The sequence below is a fragment of the Bos taurus genome, chromosome 23 (assembly GCF_002263795.3).
Source record: "Bos taurus isolate L1 Dominette 01449 registration number 42190680 breed Hereford chromosome 23, ARS-UCD2.0, whole genome shotgun sequence".
Taxonomy (NCBI): domain Eukaryota; kingdom Metazoa; phylum Chordata; class Mammalia; order Artiodactyla; family Bovidae; genus Bos; species Bos taurus.
In genome coordinates this window covers 13,589,919-13,614,558 of record NC_037350.1, presented here as the reverse complement: position 1 = coordinate 13,614,558, position 24,640 = coordinate 13,589,919, and the positions used below count along the sequence as shown (strand labels likewise).

At 41.5% G+C, this 24,640-nt stretch overlaps 1 protein-coding gene across 6 annotated transcripts in view; it reads left to right on the top strand.

The window, feature by feature from the left end:
- KIF6 (kinesin family member 6) overlaps positions 1-24,640 on the top strand; it is a 421,799-nt gene that overhangs the window by 3,048 nt on the left and 394,111 nt on the right. For all 6 annotated transcript variants that reach the window (XM_024983810.2, XM_024983806.2, XM_024983811.2 and 3 more), the window contains exons 2-3: positions 1,732-1,841; positions 9,149-9,223. In XM_024983810.2, coding sequence (XP_024839578.1) covers positions 1,732-1,841; positions 9,149-9,223 — 185 coding nt within the window. The remainder of the gene's footprint in view (positions 1-1,731; positions 1,842-9,148; positions 9,224-24,640) is intronic.

The window sequence follows — 24,640 nt, the reverse complement described above, 5'->3', positions numbered from 1 at the left end:
TCTGTGATAATTTTAACAGTAGCAGTGCTTTTCATTTGCGTAGTGCTTTGTATATTTTGATATATCTTCATAGTCATCCTTGCATTGGTCTAATTGTCTCCTATTAAAGAACAGCTCCATCTCAAATATTTTTATGACTAACGGTAGAAAGCCAATCTGTTAGACTAAACAAGTTTTCTTGTTGTGGGCTTTTCTTAATGCCTCAAAGAATGGCTTAATGAGAGGAGTGGAAAGTCACTGTTCCTACTCTGTTAATATATTGGCCCTTTTTGTCTTCTAAGTACTGTTACAGGTTTTTAAAAAATGTATGGCATCCCTCACTCCTGTACACTTTTTTTGTCTTACTCACCCTTTTCACTCACCTGTCTAACCATTAACCTTTTTTAAAAAAAACAATGTAGTGCCCTATAGAATATAATTTTTAAATGTCTCCTGAGAAAATCTAACCAGAAAGCCTTGGACGTGATGCCATAACTTTCTATGAATAATTTTATTTTACAGCATGACTTTTCTTACATGAATTCCTCACATTTTAAGTGAGAGAGCTCAATAAAAATCTGCTTAGGAAAATTATTCAGACTTTCTGGAGATTTAGGCAGGCTTTTTACTTATTTCAGAATATGACTTCCCCCCCATAATCAAGCATCTAAATGGGTCTTAAACGGGAAGTATTGCTTGTTAGAAAGAATTTTATTTCTTGGTGAAAGACAAAAAGTCTTTTTTAAAAACTTCTAAACCTAATGACTAACATTTTTTATGGTGCATTACAAAATGCTTCTATTTCCATGACATCATTTGATCCCCACAGCAATCTTGTAATGGAGGCGATTCTGTGTTCTTCATCTTATGTATGTACTGAGACGCTAAAAGCGGTGACTGGTCACACAGCTGGTAAACTGAGATCAGTGTTAGACCCAGGTCTTTGGACATCAAATTGTAGACTTCTGTTTATTCCCTATGATCTGTTTATAGGCTGGACTCTTGCTTTTCCTGGCCAATAAGTAAAGGGATAGATAACCAAGAAGAGAATCAGAATATTACAGTTGTAAAGGGGGTTGGTTAAGACCCTTCATTTCCCTATCTGCTTAAAGAGGTTAAGTGATTTCTCTCAGGTCATTTTCTAATTAGTGGCTGAGCTGGGAGGAGAACCTAGAAAATGACATCAAAGACGTGAATTACATGTGTCTTTTGAAACCACATGTCTTTTATCAAATGCTTAAATATGTCTCATGGAAACTCGGGCTTCTTTGAACATAACTTGAATTAGGGCATTCTTGTGAGCTCTCTGAGAGGGCTCAGACCCAGGCCTTTCATCTCTGTGTCTAGCATTTTGTAAATGCTGAGAAATGCTTATTGGTTGTAGTAAAATGTTAACTTCTGGTACATAATTCCAAAGCAATACTTAGATAATATGTTGTTGTCAGGGCTATTATTTTCTCAACAATGGAGACAGACACTCAAATACTCAAATTTAAGTATTAGATAATGCAAAGAGGATCTGAGTTTTGATCAGACATTGATTTAGGTTTTACTTTTTGTTCAGTTCCATATATTTGTTTGAGTGTGCACAGAGTTTAAACAGGAAAATTATCAAGTTGTGCTGTGTTATGACTTTTTATCTGAAAAGTACAGTTTTTAAAATACTATTACAATGCATGTCATAATAACATGGTCATTGTTCAAGTCATAATTTTATCATTTTATATCCATTTGTTGTCTTCATATTTGCAGATTTATTCCATAGATGAAGATGAAAAATTAACACCTAGCTTGGAAATCATCTTACCTCGTGATTTGGCAGATGGATTTGTGAATAATAAGCGAGAAAGCTACAGATTTAAGTAAGCTTTCCTTTTTTTCATCTTCAGTTCTGTTTTACTATTGAAGTAACTCTTGTCCTGCTTTAATATCCACTGTGAAATCCTTGGTATCATTTCTTGGGGAGAATGTAGTACAGTTCTCTGTCTTATCTAGTAAATAGAATTCAAGTTGTCTTTTCACTGCTGTGCCCAGAATTAAAAAGGGGGTATATCTCTGTATCCAACAGGATATCCTAAGATCCTACTCTTTTTTTTTTTTTTTAATTACATCTGTTTATCAAGTGTTATCTTTTTCCTTCTTGGCCCATTTATAGGACGTTCAATGCATGACTAAAATTTATTAAAGATGACAACTTAAGGAACAATCTGTATGCTGAATAGATGAGCTTTCTTAATAACCTAAAAGGCATAATGACCTCACCTGGGCATATGTACACTCTGTACCTGTACTGTCTGTTGTACCAGCCACTCACCACGTGTAGCTCTTAAGCACTTGAAATGGAGCTGGTCTGAATTGAGATGTGCTGTGAGTATGAGACATATCAAGGGTTTTTGAAAGATTACTATGAAATAAAGAATATAAAAAAGCTCAATAATTCTTTTCATATTAACTACACAGTAAAGTGAAAACATGTTGAATATATTGTGCTAAAATATATTATTAAATTTAATTTCACCTGTTTCACTTCAGTTCAACAATGTGGCTAGTAAAAATGTTAAATATATACTCGTATTTATGGGTCGCATTTTATTTCTCTGGCACAGTGCTGAACTGCAAGATGCAAGCAACACTCAGCCACTCCTGGATTGTCATCTGTGCCTTTGGGCCAAATACTCTCCTAGTAGGCAGGCCTTACATTTGGAGATTATGGCTGTTGCATACTGTCTTTACTCTCCAGATGGCATAATTTCTTTTAATCCACACTTTTAATTTCTGGAGAAGTTTGAGCTCAAGTTAAACCCATATTTAATCTCTGGGCCAAATGAGAAGGGAATGGCTACCCACTCCAGTATTCTTGCCTGGAAATTTTCATGGACAGAGGAGCCTGGCGAGCTACAATCCATAGCATCACAAACAGTCGGAGACAACTGAGCAACTCTGTGTGGTCCTGCTGAAGGCGTCCTAATTGCTCTCTTGTGTTCTAGGCTGTTCTGCATGGGCCTTAATTTGAGACTGTTCCTGCCCTTGTGCATGGATGGAACCACCTCAGATATTTTTTGTGTGTTTCTCTCTCTCTACTTCTTATTTCTCCTCCCTCCTCGTTATGATGGTGATGATGATGATGACTTTGTCTCATAAAGATTCTCTTTGGTCTTCACAACTCCTCCCATTATGTCTGTCATGGTTATCTCTCCCACCACCTCCAGCCCATCTTTGTCTTGTGTCTCCTTTTACAGTAAGCACAGCAGAAGGACTAGCCCAGGGTTGCATGGTGAGGTAGGTCTAACCTTGTCTTTGTGGCTCCTCATTGCCTTGTATTCTGTCCCTTAAGGAGTAGCCTTGTAATACATGACTTACTTTTCTGAAGGTGGCATTCTCCCACTGGTATAAGCATACTACATACCTTACTAGCTATGACTTAATGACAACTGGGCTAGGCCTGTCTCCACAAAGCCACAATTTCCTAAAACATTGTGTTCAGCTTGATTCTGTTTGATGGCTAAGAAACAATTGGCCATGTCCCTATCTTTTGAAGAAGGCAATGGCACCCCACTCCAGTACTCTTGCCTGGAAAATCCCATGGACGGAGGAGCCTGGAAGGCTGCAGTCCATGGGGTTGCTAAGAGTCGGACATGACTGAGCGACTTCACTTTCACTTTTCCCTTTCATGCATTGGAGAAGGAAATGGCAACCCACTCCAGTATTCTTGCCTGGAAAATCCCAGGGACAGGGGAGCCTGGTGGGTTGCCGTCTATGGGGTCGCACAGAGTCGGACACGACTGAAGCGACTTAGCAGCAGCAGCAGCAGCTATCTTTTGGCCATTTCCAAAGTATGCTGTGTGTTATGCAGATATAAACAGTATATTTGCACATACGCTTATTGAAAAAGTGCTGTTTGCTTATTATTTTTAAATCTCTTGATCATTCTTTGTAAACCTCTGAATTAAAAATCTTTATTTTATTTGATGTAATAAAGTAAGATTTATTTTCATAGAAAGATATCTGATTACATTGCTGAATGAATTAAATTCAGTTACAAATACAGAGTGTGTAGTATGATCCATATACATAAAATAAGATTAAATTTAGAAAAGTAAAATTAAGGGATTTTTTTTCTTCATGAGCTTCCCAACATCCACTGAGCTTTCCAATTTCCATTATGTTATCCCCACAAGTCAGAGAATAGGAAGAACTTTCAATTTGTGTCACCTATAGGATGATAGAAACAAAAAATATTGGCTTTAGTATTTTAAATACAGAAATTAGTAAATTATGTATGTTCAGAGGTAAAATATTTAAGCATCTTAAATGCTGTTTTCACCCAAGAAAATTCATGCAGTCGGTAAATCTTTATTACCCGTCCACTGTGTGCTGTTTTAGTGGCTGGGAATACAGCAAGGAATGCACCAAACTTTTGCTCTCAGGTACTTGCATTTTAGTGGGAAAAGATGAACAGGCAGTGTGTGTGTGTCAGAAAGTTTTGAGTGCTATTGAGGAAAATACGGTAAGGAAAGGCGAATGAAGATTGCTGGGATGAGGGCAGCAAACTGGAGGCATGGCTGCAGTTTTTCACAGGGGCTTCAGGGAAGGTGAACATTTTAACAGAAACTTGAAGGAAGTAAGGAAACCAGACACTTTGCTGTGTGAGGGATGGGAATTCCAGGATCAGGATAGAGCAAGAATGGAGTTCCTGGGATGAGAGAGTGCCTGGCTTGCTTGAAGAAGCACAAGGAATGTGTGTGGCTAGAAGACAGTGAGCAAGAGGGCTGGAGGGAGACGAAGGCTAAGGGATAACAGAGTGGCCAGGTCCTTTGGAGATTTTCCTGAAGTGCTCAGGGAAGGTAATGGAGGGTTGTGAACAGAATAATAGACTAATTTCACTTATGGTTTAGCAGGATCATTCTTGCCAATGTGTAGATAATGGACTGAAAGGGGCCAAGGGAGACCAGGCAAGAAATTATGGTTGCTTGGGCCAGAGTAGTAGCTAGTGGAAATGTTGAGAAGTAATTGGGTTCTTCTGGCTGTATTTTGAAGGTCAGACTAGCAGAGTTTGCTGATGGGTTGGATACCGAGTACAATGGAAAGAGAGGAGTCAAGCATATATTCTAAGGTTTTGGACTGAACTTTGAAAAAAATGGAGTTGGCACTTACTAGGATGGAGAAGACCAGAAGAAGCCAGTTTGGGATGAGAAGAAATCAGCATGTACCACATTTGAAATGGAGTATGGGCTTCCCTTGTAGCTCAGTCAGTAAAGAATCTGCATGCAATGCAGGAAACCCGGGTTCGATCCTTGGGTTGGGAAGATCCCCTGGAGAAGGAAATGGCAACCCACTCCAGTATCCTTGCCTGGAAAATCTCATGGACTAAGGACAGAGGAGCCTGGTGAGCTGCGGTCCATCGGGTCACAATGAGTCGGGCATGACTGAGTGACTAACACTGTAGGGAAAACTTACACAATCTTCCAATCCTAAAGGAGGGCAATGCCAAAGAATCTTCAAACTACCACACAACTGCACTCATTTCACATGCTAGCAAAGTAATGCTCAAAATTCTTCAAGCCAGTCTTCAACAGTATGTGAACCAAGAACTTCCAGATGTACAAGCTGGATTTAGAAAAGGTAGAAGAACCAGAGATCAAATTGCCAATGTCCGTTGCACCATAGAAAAAGCTAGAGAATTCTGGAAAACCATCTACTTCTGCTTCATTGACTATGCTAAAGCCTTTGACTGTGTAGATCACAACAAACTGTGGAAAATTCTTAAAGAGAAGGGACTACCATACCACCTTACCTGCCTCCTGAGAAACCTGTATGTAGGTCAAGAAGCAACAGTTAGAACTGGACGTGGACAATGGACTGGTTCAAAATTGGGAAAGGAGTATGTCAAGGCTATTTGTCACCCTGCTTATTTAACTTATATGCAGAGTACATCATGTGAAATTCTGGGCTGGATGAAGCACAAGCTGGAATCAAGACAGTGGGGAGAAATATCAATAACTTCAGATATGCAGATGACACCACCTGCAGAAAGTGAAGAGGAATTAAGAGCCTCTTGATGAAGGAAGGTGAAAGAGGAGAGTGAAAAAGCTGGCTTGAAACTGAACATTTGAAAAATGAAGATCATGGCATCTGGTCCTATCACTTTATGGCAACTAGATGGGGAAACAGTGGAAACAGTGACAGGCTTTATTTTCTTGGGCTCCAAAATCACTGCAGATGGTGACTGCAGCCATGAAATTAAAAGACGTTTGCTCCTTGGAAGAAAAGCTATGACAAACCTAGACAAACCTATTAAAAAGCAGAGACGTTACTTTGCCTACAAAGGTCCATATAGTCAAAGCTATGGTTTTTCCAGTAGTTATGTATGAATGTGAGAGCTAGGCAATAAAAAAGGCTGAGCACTGAAGAATTGATGCTTTCAAACTGTGGTGCTGGAGAAAACTCTTGAGATTCCCTTGGACAGCAAGGAGATCAAACCAGTCACTCCTAAGGGAAGTCAACCCTGAATATCCACTGGAAGGACTGATGCTGAAACTGAAGCTCCAAAACTTTGGCTGCGTGTTACAAAGAGCAGGCTCAGTGAAAAAGACCCTAATGTTAGGAAAGATTGAAGGCAGGAAAAGGGGACAACAGAGGATGAAATGGTGAATGGCATCACCTACTCAATAGACACTAGTTTGAGCAAGCTCTGAGAGGTAGTGAAGGATAGGGAAGCCTGGTGTGCTGCAGTCTATAGGGCCACAAAGAGTTGGACATGACTGAGCAACTGAACAACAGCAATAACATGACCTCCTAATAAATTAAAGGACCTGCTTGGAATCAGGAAACTTAAGTTATATCTCAAGACACACGATAGATTAGCTCCAGGACCAAGAGTAAATTGCTTTATCTCTCCAAGTCTCAGTTTCTTCTTCTGGAAAGGATTAGATTAAACCTCTTAAACTCTATGATTTTATTTTGCTTTTTAGTGGCTTTCAGAAGACAGCTGATCATAATGAATTTCCAGATTGTTGTACAACTCTGTTATATAAAAGAAGATGTTTGAGAGTGATTATATTTGATGTTTAATGCACAATGTATGATTTATTGAACCTCCTCCCATCTCTTTGGTTTACACGATGTTAGATGTCATTCCCCTTCAGGAAGTGGGGCTGTGTATCTGTGTTAGTCCCTCAGTCGTGTCTGACTCTTTGCAACTCCATGGACTGTAGCCCACCAGGCTCCTCTGTCCATGGGATTCTCCAGGCAAGAATACTGGAGTGGGTTGCCGTTCCCTTCTCTAGGGGGATCTTCCCGACCCAGGGATCAAACCCAGGTGCCCTGCATTGCAGGCAGATTGTTTACCATCTGAGCCACCAGGGAAGTGTAAGGAAGTAGGCTTGGGAATGACTAATTCATTTACTCAGTCATCACCAACTTGGTAAAAGAATCAAAACAGCCTCAGAAACATCGTCATCACCGAAAAGCACCACTGGGTCCGTGCTCAGACATCACAGTGGGCAGTTCTCCAAAGAGCACTTGAGCAGCGGCGTTATCTCAATATTCGTATCTGAAGCCCTCAAACACCTTTGGGGTCTTGAGGAGTGTTCTGGGCACACTCAGTAAATATTGCTAAATTATAATCCTGTCTGCTAAATGAGTACCCAGAGTGCCTTACAATCTCTCTTTATATACAGTTTCATTATTTGCTTCTTCAAAAGGGTGGTTGTTATGCTATAGGAATCTTTTGAAATGAATGTTGTTGAAAGACAGTGAAATTCATTCCATTTTATATTTCCAACCTAGCTCCAGACATCCTTCTGAACTCCTTAGTAGTGAAAACAAACCTACATTTCATGTCATCTCTACTTTAATTGAACTGGTGCCCAATTCATTGGAGTGGGCAGACACACACACCACTTTGCAAGCTGCTTAGGACGTGTATGTTTCAAAGGCTTTGCTCTAAAATCCTCCCCCTCCCAATTTTTATTTCGAAAACTTTTAACTATGCAGAAGAAGTGGAGGAATAATGCAATCAAACCTCCTCTACCCTTTGTGGGAGAGTCACCAATTTATTAACGTTTTGCCCTTTCCACTTATATTCCCTCTCTCTCTGTCTCTCCGCCCTCTCCTTGCCTTTTCCCTGCTTCTCACCTTTCCTTCCCCCATTTGTCTTGCTGTCTCTCTCCATGATGTTTGGAATGGGGGCCATACTTGCTGGTAGTGCGTAAACACTGTATAAGGATGGGTTGAGCATCTTCCTGGGGCTTCCCTGGTGGCTCAGATGGTAAAGGATCCACCTGCCGTGCAGGAGACCTGGGTTCAGTCCCTGGGTTGGGAGGATCCCCTGGAAGAGGGCATGGCAACCCACTCCAGTATTCTTGCCTGGAGAATCCGCATGGACAGAAGGGCCTGACAGGCTACAGTCCATGGGGTCGCAAAGAGTCAGACACAACTAAGTGACTAAGCACACACAGCACAGCGCCTCCTCCCGGTGTTGGCAGTGCTCGTGATCCTGTCCTAAGCTAAGGTAATAAGAGTGCAGTGGACACCATCCTATCTCCCCGGTACCCTAGCTGTGCCAGTCACATCAAGATTTCCTTTACAATGCAGCTCTATTTTAACTTACTGTTTGACTTTTGACTTTGAGCAACAAAATGAAATAAACTATCCTGAGAATTAAGTAGCTGATCCTAGGATGCGGTAACTAATGGAAAATAAACCTCAACTCAAGACATTAAAACTGAGTTCAGTGATCATGCATTCCACAGCTGCGTCTTTTTCTTGCAGGTCAGACATCAGAAGTTCTTTGGCTGTTTACGTCCTGTTCTTGGGTTTCCATTTCATGCACTTAATCTCGATCTGAATTTGATGCCAATTGCAGACACTGTCCCTCTTGAGAGCTAAAAAACACACAGTTTATTATTTGGTTCAAAGCTGCTGCAGTTTTTCAGAGGGATTTATTGTGCAGATCTTGTCAAAGCAATACTGTTTACCCACCATTTGTATACAGGGGTACAAGAGCTCAGTGTGTTTGGGGCTACAGGGCAAACATTGTGTTAGGTTAGGTAAGCCTAGTGATGTAAATATGGGGTAATTTACAGAGCTTTTAGGAGGAAAAAAATGGATTAATCCAATAGGGTTTGAAGGCTCAGCTTTTAAATAATTACTGTTTTCACATTTGCAGATTTCAAAGGATTTTTGATCAGGATGCAAAGCAGGAGACCATTTTTGAAAACATTGCCAAACCAGTTGCTGAGAGGTAGGATTTCCTATATTTTGTTCAGTGGGTTAGTGGTTTTTCATCTTGCCTTCAATTCTCAGATAATTGTGGTAATGCGCTTCAGTCTATCAATTATATACTCAGGCTGCAGGGCATGTGATGATGGCGGCGCTAATACTTTCTCTTCTCACAGCTTGTTTGTTTTAGATTTAGATACTGAGCCTCAAAACAAACCGATCAGATGGATAGAAGAGCTATTACTACTCCCATTTTGAAAGATACGTAAATCTCCGAGGATTGGAGAGACTAAGTAGCACTGCTCAGGGCTGGTAGCTAGTGGTGGCAGAGTCCTAGATGGTTGTCTAACTGTTAGGTCCAGTGCTGTTTGCTCAGGACAGTATTTCATGCCTATGGTTAGATGGATGAAGGACTGTGACACCTGGAAGGCCTAATTCTGATTGACCCAGCTCTGGTCGTGTCCGACTCTGTGCGTCCCCACAGACGGCAGCCCACCAGGCTCCGGCATCCCTGGGATTCTCCAGGCAAGAACACTGGAGTGGGTTGCCATTTCCTTCTCCAATGCATGAAAGTGAAAAGTGAAAGTGAAGTCGCTCAGTCGTGTCCGACTCTTCAAGACCCCATGGACTGCAGCCTACCAGACTCCTCCGTCCGTGGGATTCTCCAGGCAGGAGTACTGGAGTGGGGTGCCATTGCCTTTTCCAGACCCAACTCTACCTCAGGGTAATACCTCTATTTCAAAACTTGGCTCTTCACTTAGGTCCCTTTTGTTTTTGCATATCCAGGTAGTTGTGGGCTGCTGACTACTAAAACCAAACTCACCTGAGAATAAATAGTTCTGAATAAATCAGAGTGCCATTTTATTAATATATGTTGGTGAAGTCTCCTTGGTACTAGATGCTCAAGTCCTTAGATAAGCACCTTCTCCTATAGGGAGTCTATATGGGAAATTACTACTAATAAGGTGGCTTTCAGCTCCTGAAATTACTGGGTGATTTTAATGATCTAAGTATCCCCAGATACTTCTATCTTTATGACTAGAATGAAAAATACTTCTGCTGAACAAACTCATTTTTCAAGTCTACTGATCAGTGCATTCTCAACCACAACCTTGCCGAAAATGTATCAACACATACTGTCTCCAAAGTACCTGTTTCATGAATACTACTCAAACCATGCCCTTCTCTCTTTTTTTTTCCCCCCAGCTTTATCGAGATATAATTGACATATGACATTGTGTAAGTTTAAGGCATATGTGTTGCTTTGACACATTTATAAATGATGTCACCAAAATGATTATCACCATAGTATCAGCTACCACGTCCATCTCATCACATAGTTCCCATTTCTTTTTTGTGCTAAGAACATTTCAGATTTGCCCTCATAGCAACATTTAAGTATTTGGTACATATAAGAGTATTATTAGCTACAGTCACCATGCTGTCCATTAGATCCCTGAACTTAAGCCATTCTCTTTTTATACTGTCTTCCATCACAGTTGGTAAGATATAATTGAATAGGTTTAAGCTATTTTATGGAGAAGGCAATGGCACCCCACTGCAGTACTCTTGTCTGGAAAATCCCATGGATGGAGGAGCCTGGTAGGCTGCAGTCCATGGGGTCTCGAAAGTCGGACTCGACTGAGCGACTTCACTTTCACTTTTCACTTTCATGCATTGAGGAAGGAAATGGCAACCCACTCCAGTGTTCTTGCCTGGAGAATCCTAGGGATGGGGGAGCCTGGTGGGCTTCCATCTATGGGGTCGCACAGAGTCGGACACAACTGAGGTGACTCAGCAGCAGCAGCAGCAGCTATTTTAGTTGTAGTCACAGTCCAGTAGCGTCTCTCTAAATTCAGGTCTCCTTGACTGGGTGTCGTATATTTTTAAAATTCTGTTCTTTTTAGTAATGTTTCAGTTTGTGTCATTTTTCAGGCAGCTCATCTTGTGTGTTTTATTTTGTGATGTCCCAGTGTCTTGTGGGAAAGGGACATCAGTTTGTGTTTCCTGGATGTCTATTTATTGCCCCCCATTACTGACTCCCTCTCCCATCTTGAGCCCACTTCCCACTCTGGCTCCTGCTGTGCCCTCTGCCTGGAATTCTCTTTCTTCAGAAATCTGCCTAGTTGCTTTCCGAGCTCTTTTGAGGCCTTTGCTCGTGTATCCCCTTCTCAGTCAGGCCATCTGTTCTTAGTACCCAACTTGAAACTGTGTTCCCTGTCACCCTTCCCTATATATTTGCTTTAGCATCTGACATACTATATAGTTTCCTTACTAGTTTTTTTTTTTTTTTTTTTTTGCTTGTCAGCCTTCTACCAGAACAAAAGCTCCATGAAGGCTGGGGATTTATTTGTCTTGTTCATGACTTGACAGAGATACCCGACTTGATGATGACAAGATCTCAAAAATAACAGGCAAGGGCTTTGTTATCCAGGATGCTCAAGTTGTTATCGAGGTTGCTCAAGTGAATTATATCATTTATCAATAGGAAACATTCCTCATTGTCCTTTTTAATACTTTTCTTCTTGTATCCCAATTTTCCTGAAACCGTTTTTGCTGGGTTTTTTTTTCCCCCCTGTTGGGCTTTATCTAGTTTCTCTGTCTCAAGCTCTTCACTCAGCTTCCCTGGGTCATTTCGTTTTTAAATATAGATCTGGTGAATAAAATATAGCAGACCTTTGCCTTCATAGCCAAATTCAGAGTCCCTGATATTTGATTAATTACTTTAACCTATTTATATTTATTATAGTTACTGTAATAGTGTTTGGAGCAATTCTTCTTCTCTATTTATTTTTTTCCCCATTGATCATACTCTCTATTTTTTCCCCTTTCTTGCTTTTTGTTTGTGCTCTTTGTTGTTTTTTGCTGCTTTATTTTGTCTCTCAAAGTGTAGACACGTCTCTGTGATTTAATTCAGATATTTAAGCTCATCTGTGCTTTTTCTCAACATCTAAACTTCTTCCCTCTTGCTTGTCTGGCCCTCTGCTGCTCGGGAAGGGCCCTTAGCACACTTTTACTTTGCCTTTCCTACTCTACTAGCACTTTAACTGTTGAGATCTACCCATGATTCCATTCTGGGTCGTTATTTTCATGATCAACATTTACTTAAGCTTACCTGTAACTTTTATTTGTTTCTTTGCTCATCACTGTTTCTTATACTTATGTCTGTTTCTTGGGTTCTCTTTTAGTTTTGCTGGTAATCATCATTAACAATTTTTTAGCGTGCACTCAAGACTGAGGAGCTTTCTGAAGCTTTCATTCTCCTTCACAATTAAATGACCATTTGGCCAGGTATAGAATTCTAGGTTAAAAAATAATTTCTCTCATCACTGTGAAGACATTGCATCATTGTCTCCTTGTATGCAGTGTTGCTGAAGAGATGCCAGGGTCTATCTGGACCTTATTTCTTAGGAATTACACTTTTGTCCTAGATGTTTTTGGATTTTTTTTTTTTCTTTTTGTATTCTCTATCACCTCCCTTTTAAATTAATAACTTTTACAATTTTATTTTTTCATTTGTAGGAAATGAAAAAAAAAGGTCTATTCTTGTTTATTGGTGTGATGTCCTTCTTTCTCCTTCCGAAGAAAATTAGCATCTCTTCTTGGAAACACTGGCCTTTCTTTCTACATGCAGTTTCTCTGTGTGAATGTTCTTCTTTTGTAGAGTTGGTGCCTTGCTTTTCCCCTACAGAATTTTCTCAGATGTTTGGTGATTCTCAGGGGTGGGCTCACCTCTGTCAGTTGCAAGGGCCGTCGTCTGTTTGGGAACGTGGTTTCTGTTCTCCGTGACTCCCCTCATGTCTGTGGTGAAGGAATGGTGTGTGGGCTGTGGGCAGGGTGTCCCTGAGCGGCTCTGCTGGGTGTGAGAATGCTCTTTTCTCCTGGTGGTTGCTTACCACCAGGAACTCTGGTCACTGTCAGTAATCCAGGCTCTTCCTCTGCTGTAAAGTGTTCTTCAACGTTGGATGGACAGGTGGAGGCAAACTCACACCTCTCTCTGATTCATCTGCAGAGGAGGGAGTCATTAAGCAAATTAACACTGGACTAAGAACCAGGAGAATCACTATTTTCATTTCCTTTAAATATGTCATATGCAGTATGTTCATGCTTTCTGAAAACTTGAATTGTGTGACTCTGAAGTGGTAAAATAAAAGGTAACAATAAAATCTCATTTATATTACAATATTTGAAATAATAATTACCCCCATAAATTGAAAAAAAAAAATTAAAGAATTGTTTAACTTGGCAGTCCTGGTGAATGGAATCTGTGCCACTTTAGATGTTAAATGGAAAAGTCTGCTCCTGATGAAGATTGGTCTCCAGGAACAAATTCCCAGCATAAATCCAGTTCATCTCCACCATGCTTTAAACCTTCCCTATTGGGCTAACCCATTGTAGCTTAATTCTGGTTACTGAGTGCAATTGGAGCTAAATAAAATTAATCATATTTCTTTCCAAAATTCTGTAATTCAAGAATCTTACTATTTTTAGACATGCCTTTTCCTACTTAATTCAAATCAGTAATATGACTCATGACTGCAGATTTGCGGGACTGGTGGTGAGAATTCATAAAGCTTTAAACTTGTATCTTTGTGGTTATTTGCTGTTTGGCAGTCTCCACTAGGAAACACATCCCACCTCTTCTAAACTTTATTTTCCTGAAATATATCCTTTGTTGTTTAGCAACAGATAAAAACTACCTTCTGTCATATTAATTTTTGCTCACTGGTTTTGGAATAACTTTTTGGAAAGATAAATTTTAGGAAGTCCACAGATGTGTTTAGTGTGTGCTGTTGAACCATAGAAAAGAGTTTGTAGCTTTATTTGATAAGTTACCTGGGGTTATGCTTCTCAGACCGGAGTGTGTCGATCTTGGGAGTATGTGGTGCTCTACGAGGGGATACTTGAGGCCACAGACTGAACATGGCACATCATTCTGGAGTGTGAATTTTACTTAAAGATTGACTCAGAAAACTTTGAGGTCTAGACGTTTTGGAGGTTTTATCACATGCACTCGTAAATCTGCAGAATCCCAGTGTTCCAGCCAATCTTATGTTATACTTAAAAGCTTCAGATGTAGGAAATTTGTACAGTGAGTGCTTTAGGAAAAATTTGGAGATTTAGTGTTAGAGAAGAACATGATTGGACTGAAATGAATAGGGTGCACATTGCCAGGAGGACGGGTTGTGACAAAGATGTAGGTCCCCACAGTGGGCCCCACAGGATGGGTAAAGCCTCTGCATTGCAACAAGGCAGCCAGGTTGGTTTTGAATATCTACTGTGAACCACTGCTTTTGAACCTTTGATTTCATGAATGGTGAACAATATCAAGGGCAGCCTGTCAATTTATGAGAAGAAGAGCCTGAGGGGAAAAGAAAGCTCCCAGGGTCATGACCTCAGGAAGAATGTCTGTCCACCTGTGCTCTGACTGGGTGGGAGGCCAGGGCTTGGTTTGAGGGGTTTCCTCCCAGAGCAGGTAGTCCCACCCTCCCATGGGGCCAGGGCCTAGCCCATCAGGGCTGTCATCTGTGCCCTAGAAAACAGGCCTGGCTGGTGACGCTGTGGGTCACATCGCTTGCCCAGTTCCTGCAGCACAAGCAGTGAATGTAGATCCTGCACCTTCAAGACAAGAAAAGCAGAATGGGAGACAAGGAGGGCCACAGAAGAGTATTTAATATCATTGGCCAGCTATTCACCTCCATGTACTCATGCTTCTACTTTGGCTCGAAAAAATTTTGCAACAAGTAGAATAATCACGTTCTGGCCTCAGCCCTGTGATAACTCATTGTGTGACTCTGGGTCAGGCATGTCCCTTCTGAACCAGTTCTCCCATATGAAAAAGGCTGATGCTAATAATATCAAGTTTACCAGGTTCTGAAGATGCAAAGAAGCAATGCCTGTGAATGGACTTTGTGAACGTCAATGCCCTGTTCAATCTAAGGGTTGAAAAGTTAGAAATCTTCATTATTTCTGGCACTTTAAAACTCTGCCCACTCACTTCTGTCTCCAAACAAAGGTGAAATCGATGTACTTCTCTGTAAGTCTCTTCCTTGCTGTTTTTGTTGCTAAGTTGTGTTGGACTCTTTTGGGACCTTATGGACTGTAGCCCACCGGGCTCTCTGTCCCTGGAATTCCCCAGGTAAGAATACTGCAGTGGATTGCCATTTCCTTCTCCAGGGGAATCTTCCTGAGCCAGGGATCAAACCTGCATCTCTTGCAACCCTCTTACTAAGTGCTGCTAAAAACTCTGGGCATTGTATTTAAAAGAACGTAAAGATAAAAGGGTAGAGATAAAAGGATAGACTGGTGAGAGGGCCTCGGGACCTAAAGGAATGACCCAGCAGTGAGTTTCCAGTGTGTTTTTTTGCTGTTGTTGCCTGGTGTATTCCAGGCTGGATGCTAGAAAAACTGGCAACCAAGAAACACCAGTAGACTTAGACAAAAGTAAAGAAAGTGAAGTCGCTGAGTCGTGCCCGGCTCTTTGCGACCCCATGGACAGGAGCCTGCACCAAGCTCCTCCGTCCATGGGATTTTCCAGGCAAGAGTACTGGAGTGGGTTGCCATTTCCTTCTCCAGGGAATCTTCTTGACCCAGGGATCGAACCCAGGTCTCCCGCATTGTAGACAGACGCTTTACCGTCTGAGCCACCAGGGAAGTCAAGACAAAAGTGCCCGCCAAATTCTGCTCTCTATAACCAAGGCACCAGGAAAGGGGGCAACCCAGTGAGACATATTTTTAAATACTGGTTGCCCTACTCCATCCAAATACTATGGAAAAACCCACAGCCCTACCTTCATCCAGCAAAGCCTGGCTATAACAAGGCACCCCATTCCGCTGCTGCCAGGGTGGTATCTGAGAAGGAATGGAAGGACTTTCCTCCCCTCTCAGAGGTAACAACTTCCCCTCTCCCCTCACCCAGGTTGTCAGTGGAAGTCTTACAGGGATCCTGGAGTTCACCACCATCAGCCTCCCCACCCTATAACACAGATCATAGAATGATCTGACAAGTATTTTAAAGCAACCATCATAAAAAATGTTTCACTGAGCAATCATGAAAGTGTTTGAAAGAAATGAAAAGATATAAAGTCTTGGTGAAAAAAAAAAAAAAAAAGATATAAAGAAGAACCAAATGGGAATTTTAGACTTAAGATACAATAACTGAAATTAAAAATATAGTGGGTGGGTTCAATAACAGGATGGAGAGGTCAGATGAAAAAGTCAATAAATTTTAATATGTAACAATAGAAATTACCCAATTTGGGCACTAGAAAATAGACTGGAAAAAAAAAAAGATGCCCAGAGACCTGTGAGAACTACAGCAAAAGATCCACCATTCATGTTATCAGAGTCCTGAAGGACAGGAGAAAGAATATAGATGAAAAGCATTCAAGGAAATAATGACTGAAGATTCCCAAAATTTGGCAAAAGGCATAAACCTAGAACTTTATGAAGCTGAGAAAGTTCCAAACAGGATAAACTCAAAGAAATCCACTTGAAAACAAACATTAAACTTCAGAAAACTAAAGACAAAGAAAAATATCTGAAAACAATGAGGAAGAAATGATATCACACCTACATGGAAAAAATAGTTTGAATTATAGTGTTTTTCATACTCCACTCCAGAAAGCTTGGAGTCTAGAAGGAAGTAGCAGAATATTCTCAAGTGCTGAAGGAAAAGAACTCTCAGCCCATAACCCTATTCCCAGTGTAATTAATTATCCTTCAGGAATAAAGGGGAAATAAAGACATTTTCAGACAAAAGAAGACTGAGAATTAGTTGCCAGCATATCTACCCTAAAAGAAGGGAGAAATGAAGTTCTTAAAAAGAAGGAAAATGAAAAAAGAATGAATCTTGGAACATCAGAACAAAAGAAGGAACAAGCGAAAGAACAGAAATATAACTAACAAATTTTTCTTCTCTTGAGTTTCAAAAGTTGTTTAATGAAGCAAAAAACAAAGCATTACCTGATGAGTTAAAAACAGGGAAGGGTAACGGGATTTAAAAGGAAGAACTGTACAAAAAAGATATTCACGACCAAGATAAGCATGATGATGTGATCATTCACCTAGAGCCAGACATCCTGGAATGTGAAGTCAAGTGGGCCTTAGAAAGCATCACTACGAACAAAGCCAGTGGAGGTGATGGAATTCCAGTTGAGCTATTTCAAATCCTGAAAGATGCTGCTGTGAAAGTGCTGCACTCAATATGCCAGCAAATTTGGAAAACTCAGCAGTGGCCACAGGACTGGAAAAGGTCAGTTTTCATTCCAATCCCAAAGAAAGGCAATGCCAAAGAATGCTCAAACTACCACACAATTGCACTCATCTCACATGCTAGTAAAGTAATGCTCAAAATTCTCCAAGCCAAGCTTTAGCAATACGTGAACCGTGAACTTCCAGGTGTTCAAGCTGGTTTTAGAAAAGGCAGAGGAACCAGAAATCAAATTGCCAGCATCCACTGGATCATCGAAAAAGCAAGAGAGTTCCAGAAAAACATCTATTTCTGGTTTATTGACTATGCCAAAGCCTTTGACTGTGTAGATCACAATCAACTGTGGAAAATTCTGAAAGAGATGGGCATACCAGACCACCTGACCTGCCTCTTGAGAAACCTATATGCAGGTCAGGAAGCAATAGTTAGAACTGGACATGGAACAACAGACTGGTTCCAAATAGGAAAAGGAGGACGTCAAGGCTGTATATTGTCACCCTGCTTATTTAACTTCTATACAGAGTACATCATGAGAAACACTGGACTGGAAGAAGCACAAGCTGAAATCAAGATTGCCAGGAGAAATATCAATAACCTCAGATATGCAGATGACACCACCCTTATGGCAGAAAGTGAAGAGGAACTAAAAAGTGAAAGTGAAAGAGGAGAGTGAAAAAGTTGGCTTAAAGCTCAACATTCAGAAAACTATGATCATGGCATCTGGTCCCATCACTTCATGAGAAATAGATGGGGAAACAGTGGAAACAGTGTCAGACTTTATTTTCTGGGGGCTCCAAAATCATTGCAGATGGTGATTGCAGCCATGAAATTAAAAGATGCTTACTCCTTGGAAGGAAAGTTATGACCAACCTAGAGAGCATATTCAAAAGCAGAGACATTACTTTGCCAACAAGGTCTGTCTAGTCAAGGCTTTGGTTTTTCCAGTGGTCATGTATGGATGTGAGAGTTGGACTGTGTAGAAAGCTGAGCTACAAAGAATTGATGCTTTTGAACTGTGGTGTTGGAGAAGACTCTTGAGAGTCCCTTGGACTGCAAGGAGATCCAACCAGTCCCTTCTAAAGGAGATCAGCCCTGGGTGTTCTCTGGAAGGAATGATGCTAAAGTTGAAACTCCAATACTTTGGCCACCTCATGCAAAGAGTTGACTCATTGGAAAAGACGCTGATGCTGGGAGGGATTGGGGGCAGGAGGAGAAGGGGACGACAGAGGATGAGATGGCTGGATGGCATCACCGACTTGATGGACGTGAGTTTGAGTGAATTCCGGGAGTTGGTGATGGACAGGGAGGCCTGGCATGCTGCTATTCATGGGGGCGCAAAGAGTCGGACACGACTGAGCGACTGAACTGAGCTGAACTGAAGGATTCCCAAGTGGCACAGTGGTAAAGAATGTGCCTGCCAATGCAGGAGCCACAGGAGATGCAGGTTTGATCGCTGGGTTGGGAAAATTCCCTGGAGGAGGAAATAGCAACCCACTCCAGTATTCTTGCCTGAAGAATCCCATGGACTGCCTGGTAGGTGCAGTCCTTGGGGGTCACAAAGACTGCCTGAGCATGCATGCAAGCTTTCTATACTTTATTCAAATTGGTAAAGTGTCAACACATCAGTAGATCTCTGGTAATCGAATGGTTTTGTATTTTGATTACACTGATGGCTATTTGCATCTACATGAGATAAAATGGCATAGAACTCTACACATGTATTGTACCAATGTTAATTTCTTGGTCTTGATAATATACTCTAGTTATACGAGATTTAACCATTGAGTTAAAGTTTGAGTTTCCCCAAACTTGGTGAAGGTACACAAAACCACTCTGTACTCCTTTTGTAACTTCCTATAAATTTATAATTATTTCAAAAGAAAACAGTAATATTTCCAAGTATGAATATTTTAGTGTCAGTTGTTTTATGATGTTCTTCTATTCAGCAAATTCAGTAATCCGAATGATTAGATTTGAACTTCTCCCCCTTGGGTCTCAATTCAATAAAACTAATTTCATTAGACATTCACCCAGACATGCCTGCCAGTAAACGTTTTATTTTTCTCAGAGTTGGCTTTCAAACAGAACACGCTGGTCAACCACCAAATTGTACAAAAACCCCTTGGCTCCCACAGACCTATTCAACTTCAGGCCGCAAGTTCACGTAACAGATGCATTGTTTATAAATGTGTACCTGCACTTGGCTCCACTTCCTACTACTCCGAATTTCCCTGTAACAGCACGTTTATGGCTTTTGTGATTTTACTACTTTTCTTAAAGTTTTAACACTTTAAAAATCATACTTTCAATTGAAAACATGGCTCTGTGTTTAAAAACAGCAACATATATCAGCTTAAGGGGCTTCCCAGGTGGCACAAGTGGTAAAGAACCTGCCAGTGCAGGAGACATAAGAGACTCGGATTTGATCCCCGGGTCGGGAAGATCCCCTGGAGGAGGGCATGGCAACCCACCCCAGTATTCTTGCCTGGAGAATCCCATAGACAGAGGAGCCTGGTGGGCTACAGTTGATAGGGTTGCAAAGAGTCAGACACGACTGAAGCGACAGCACACAGGCACACATGTCACATTAACTACCTTCAAGGGTTAATGGGCACAGTGACACTGAGTATGTGAGTGTCAGAATATTGGGAAGAGATGAGGAAAGGTCTTGCCACACACAGATTGCAGATAACTTCTCTTCTTCATTCTGGTGTCGTAATGTTTTAAGAACCCGATCTCACATAAAATGTAGACACACATAACATCGCTTTCCAAGTTTCCTTTTGGATTTTGTTTTTTTTTTCCGTTGCAACCTGCTTTTCTGTTGAGAAATTGCTGAGAAGCCCAGAAGTGTTCAGGCTACAATTAGTGGAAATATGGGTGTATCACAACAGAATTAATGGTGCCTTGGGTCAGGAAGGTCTCCTGGAGAAGGGAATGGCAACCCACTCCAGTATTCTTGCTTGGAGAATTCCACGGACACAGGAGCTTGGCGGTCTACAGTCTATGGGGTCACAGAGAGTGGGACACGACTGAGTGACTAACACTTTCACTGTCTTTCCAGCCCTGTCTACTCAGGACTCCCTGCTCCCCTTCAATTGACGGCCTCCTGCTGCAGGGTTCTGCGGTTATCTGTTGCTCTCTCCGCCACACACTCTTCTGCCTAAGGTGCTTCTGTAACTTGTGAACAGATGAGGCTGGATGTGCCAAGGTGTTAACACAGGAAGCAGCCCTCTAACCAGTGACGGACAGGAGTAGGGGGCTGTTAAATACAAAGGCATCTCTTCACCCCTCGGTGGGGACAACGCTAAGGCCTCTTCCTTGCCGTCCGCCAGAGAAAACCAGTGAGACTGAGTCTCCGCGGCCCACAGTGGTGCCTGCTCTCTCATGTACCTGAAGTGGCTTGTTTTCCTTCCCTGCCTCGACTGGAGCTTCCGAGGCTCACGTCCCAAGTAAACTATTCCACTCAACTCCTGGCCTCAGGACCTGCTTGAGGGAAGCAGGGTGGCGGTCTAAGACCAGTATTCTAGAGAATAGCAAGAAGAGATAAGAAAGGCTTCTTAGGTAAACAGTGCAAAGAAATAGAGGAAAACAATACAATGAGATACCAAGGGACTATTTCCTGCAAAGATGGGCACAATAAAGGACAGAAACAGTAAGGACCTAACAGAAGCAGAAGAGATTAAGAAGAGGTGGCAAGAATACACAGAACTGTACAAAACATGTTTTAATTACCCAGATAACCACAATGGTGTGGTCACTCACCTAGAGCCAGTCATCCTGGAGTGTGAAGTCAAGTGGGCCTGAGGAAGCATGACTGCAAACAAAGCTAGTGGAGGTGACAGGATTCCAGCTGGGCTATTTCAAATCCTAATAAGATGATGGTGTGAAAGTGCTGCGCTCAATATGCCAGCAAATTTGGAAAACTCAGCAGTGGCCACAGGACTGGAAAAGCTCAGTTTTCATTCCAATCCCAAAGAAGGGCAATGTGAAACAATGTTCAAACTACCATACATTTGTGCTCATTTCACATGCTAGCAAAGTAACACTCAAAATCCTTCAAGCTAGGCTTCAGCGTACATGAACTAAGAACTTCCAGATGTACAAGATGGATTTAGAAAAGGCAGAGGAACCAAATTGCCAACATCTGTTAGAACATAGAAAAAGCAAGAGAATTCCAGATAAACATCTACTTCTATTTCACTGGCTATACTAAAGCCTTAAACTGTGGAATCTTCTTAAAGAGATGGAAACCACAGACCGCCTTACCTGCCTCCTGAGAAACCTGTATGCAGGTCAAAAAGCAACAAGTAGAACCAGACATGGAATAACAGACTGGTTAAAAATACATCAAGGCTGTGTATTGTCACCCTGCTTATGTAACTTATATGCAAAGTACATCATGTGAAATGCAGGGCTGGATGAATCACAAGCTGGAATCAAAAATACTGGGAAAAATATCAATAACCTCAGATGACGAGGAACTAAAGAGCCTCTTAATGAGGCTGAAAGAGGAGAGTGAAAAAGCTGGCTCTTCACTCAACATTTCTTTTCTTTTCTCAACATACAAAAAATGAAGATTGTGGCATCCAGTCCCATCAGTTCGGTTTAGTTCAGTCACTCAGTCATGTCTGACTTTTTGCGACCCCATGAATCACAGCACGCCAGGCCTCCCTGTCCATCACCAACTCCCAGAGTTCACTCAAACTCATGTCTATTAAGTCAGTGATGCCATCCAACCATCTCATCCTCTGTTGTCCCCTTCTCCTCCTGCCCCTAATCCCTCCCAGCATCAGAGTCTTTTCCAATGAGCCAACTCTTCGCATGAGGTGGCCAAAGTATTGGAGTTTCAACTTTAGCATCAGCCCTTCCAAAGGATACCCAGGACTGATCTCCTTTAGAATGGACTGATCGGATCTCCTTGCAGTCCAAGGGACTCTCAAGAGTCTTCTCCAACACCAAAGTTCAAAAGCATCAATTCTTCGGTGCTGAGCCTTTTCACAGTCCAACTCTCACATCCATACATGACCACTGGAAAAACCATAGCCTTGACTAGACGGACCTTTGTTGGCAAAGTAATGTCTCTGCTTTTGAATATGCTCTCTAGGTTGGTCGTAACTTTCCTTCCAAGGAGTAAGCATCTTTTAATTTCATGGCTGCAGTCACCATCTGCAATGATATTGGAGCCCCAAAAAATAAAGTCTGACACTGCTTCCAATGTTTACCCATCTGTTTCCCATGAAGTGATAGGACCAGATGCCATGATCTTAGTTTTCTGAATGTTGAGCTTTAAGCCAACTTTTTCACTTTCCTCTTTCACTTTCATCAAGAGGCTTTTTAGTTCCTCTTCACTTTCTGCCGTAAGGGTGGAGTCATCTGCATATCTGAGGTTATTGATATTTCTCCTGGCAATCTTGATTCCAGCTTGTGCTTCTTCCAGTCCAGCGTTTTGCATGATGTACTCTGCCTAGAAGTTAAATAAGCAGGGTGACAATATTCAGCTTTGACATACTCCTTTTCCTATTTGGAACCAGTCTGTTGTTCCATGTCCAGTTCTAACTGTTGCTTCCTGACCTGCATACAGGTTTCTCAAGAGGCAGGTCAGGTGGTCTGGTATTCCCATCTCTTTCAGAATTTTCCACAGTTGATTGTGATCTACACAGTCAAAGGCTTTGGCATAGTCAATAAAGCAGAAATAGATGTTTTTCTGGAACTCTCTTGCTTTTTCGATGATCCAGTGGATGTTGGCAATTTGATCTCTGGTTCCTCTGCCTTTTCTAAAACCAGCTTGAACATCTGGAAGTTCACAGTTCATGTATTGCTGAAGCCTGGCTTGTCTAATTTTGAGCGTTACTTTACTAGCGTGTGAGATGAGTGCAATTGTGCAGTAGTTTGAGCATTCTTTGGCATTGCCTTTCTTTGGGATTGGAATGAAAACTGACCTTTTCCAGTCCTGTGGCCACTGCTGAGTTTTCCAAATTTGCTGGCATATTGAGTGCAGCACTTTCACAGCATCATCTTTCAGGGTTTGAAATAGCTCAACTGGAATTCCATCACCTCCACTGGCTTTGTTCATAGTGATGCTTTCTAAGGCCCACTTGACTTCACATTCCAGGATGTCTGGCTCTAGGTCAGTGATCACACCATTGTGATTATCTTGGTCATGAAGACCTTTTTTGTACAGTTCTTCTATGTATTCTTGCCACCTCTTCTTAATATCTTCTGCTTCTGTTAGGTTCATACAATTTCTGTCCTTTACCGAGTCCATCTTTGCATGAAATGTTCCCTTGGTATCTCTAATTTTCTTGAAGAGATCTCTAGTCTTTCCCATTCTGTTGTTTTCCTCTATTTCTTTGCATTGATCGCTGAAGAAGGCTTTCTTATCTCTTCTTGCTATTCTTTGGAACGCTGCATTCAGATGCTTATACCTTTCCTTTTCTCCTTTGCTTTTTGCTTCTCTTCTTTTCACAACTATTTGTAAGGCCTCCCCAGACAGCCATTTTGCTTTTTTGCATTTCCTTCCCCTGGGGATGGTCTTGATTCCTGTCTCCTGTACAACGTCACGAACCTCCGTCCGTAGTTCATCAGGCACTCTATCTATCAATTCTAGTCCTTTAAATCTATTTCTCACTTCCACTGTATAATCATAAGGGATTTGATTTAGGTCATACCTGAATGATTTAGTGGTTTTCCCCACTTTCTTCAATTTCAGTCTGAATTTGGCAATAAGGAGTTCATGGTCTGAACCACAGTCAGCTCCTGGTCTTGTTTTTGCTGATTGTATAGAGTTTCTCCATCTTTGGCTGCAAAGAATATAGTCAATCTGATTTTGGTTTTGACCATCTGGTAATATCCATGTGTAGAGTCTTCTCTTGTGTTGTTGGAAGAGGGTGTTTGCTATGACCAGCGCATTCTCTTGGCAAAACTCTATTAGCCTTTGCCTTGCTTCATTCCGTATTCCAAGGCCAAATTTGCCTGATACTCCAGGTGTTTCTTGACTTCCTACTTTGGCATTCCGTCGCCTATAATGAAAAGGACATCTTTTTTGGGTGTTAGTTATAAAAGTTCTTGTAGGTCTTCATGGAACCATTCAACTTCAGCTTCTTCAGAGTTACTGGTTGGGGCATAGACTTGGATTGCTCTGATATTGAATGGTTTGCCTTGGAAACAAACAGAGATCATTCTGTCATTTTTGAGATTGCATCCAAGTACTGCGTTTTGGGCTCT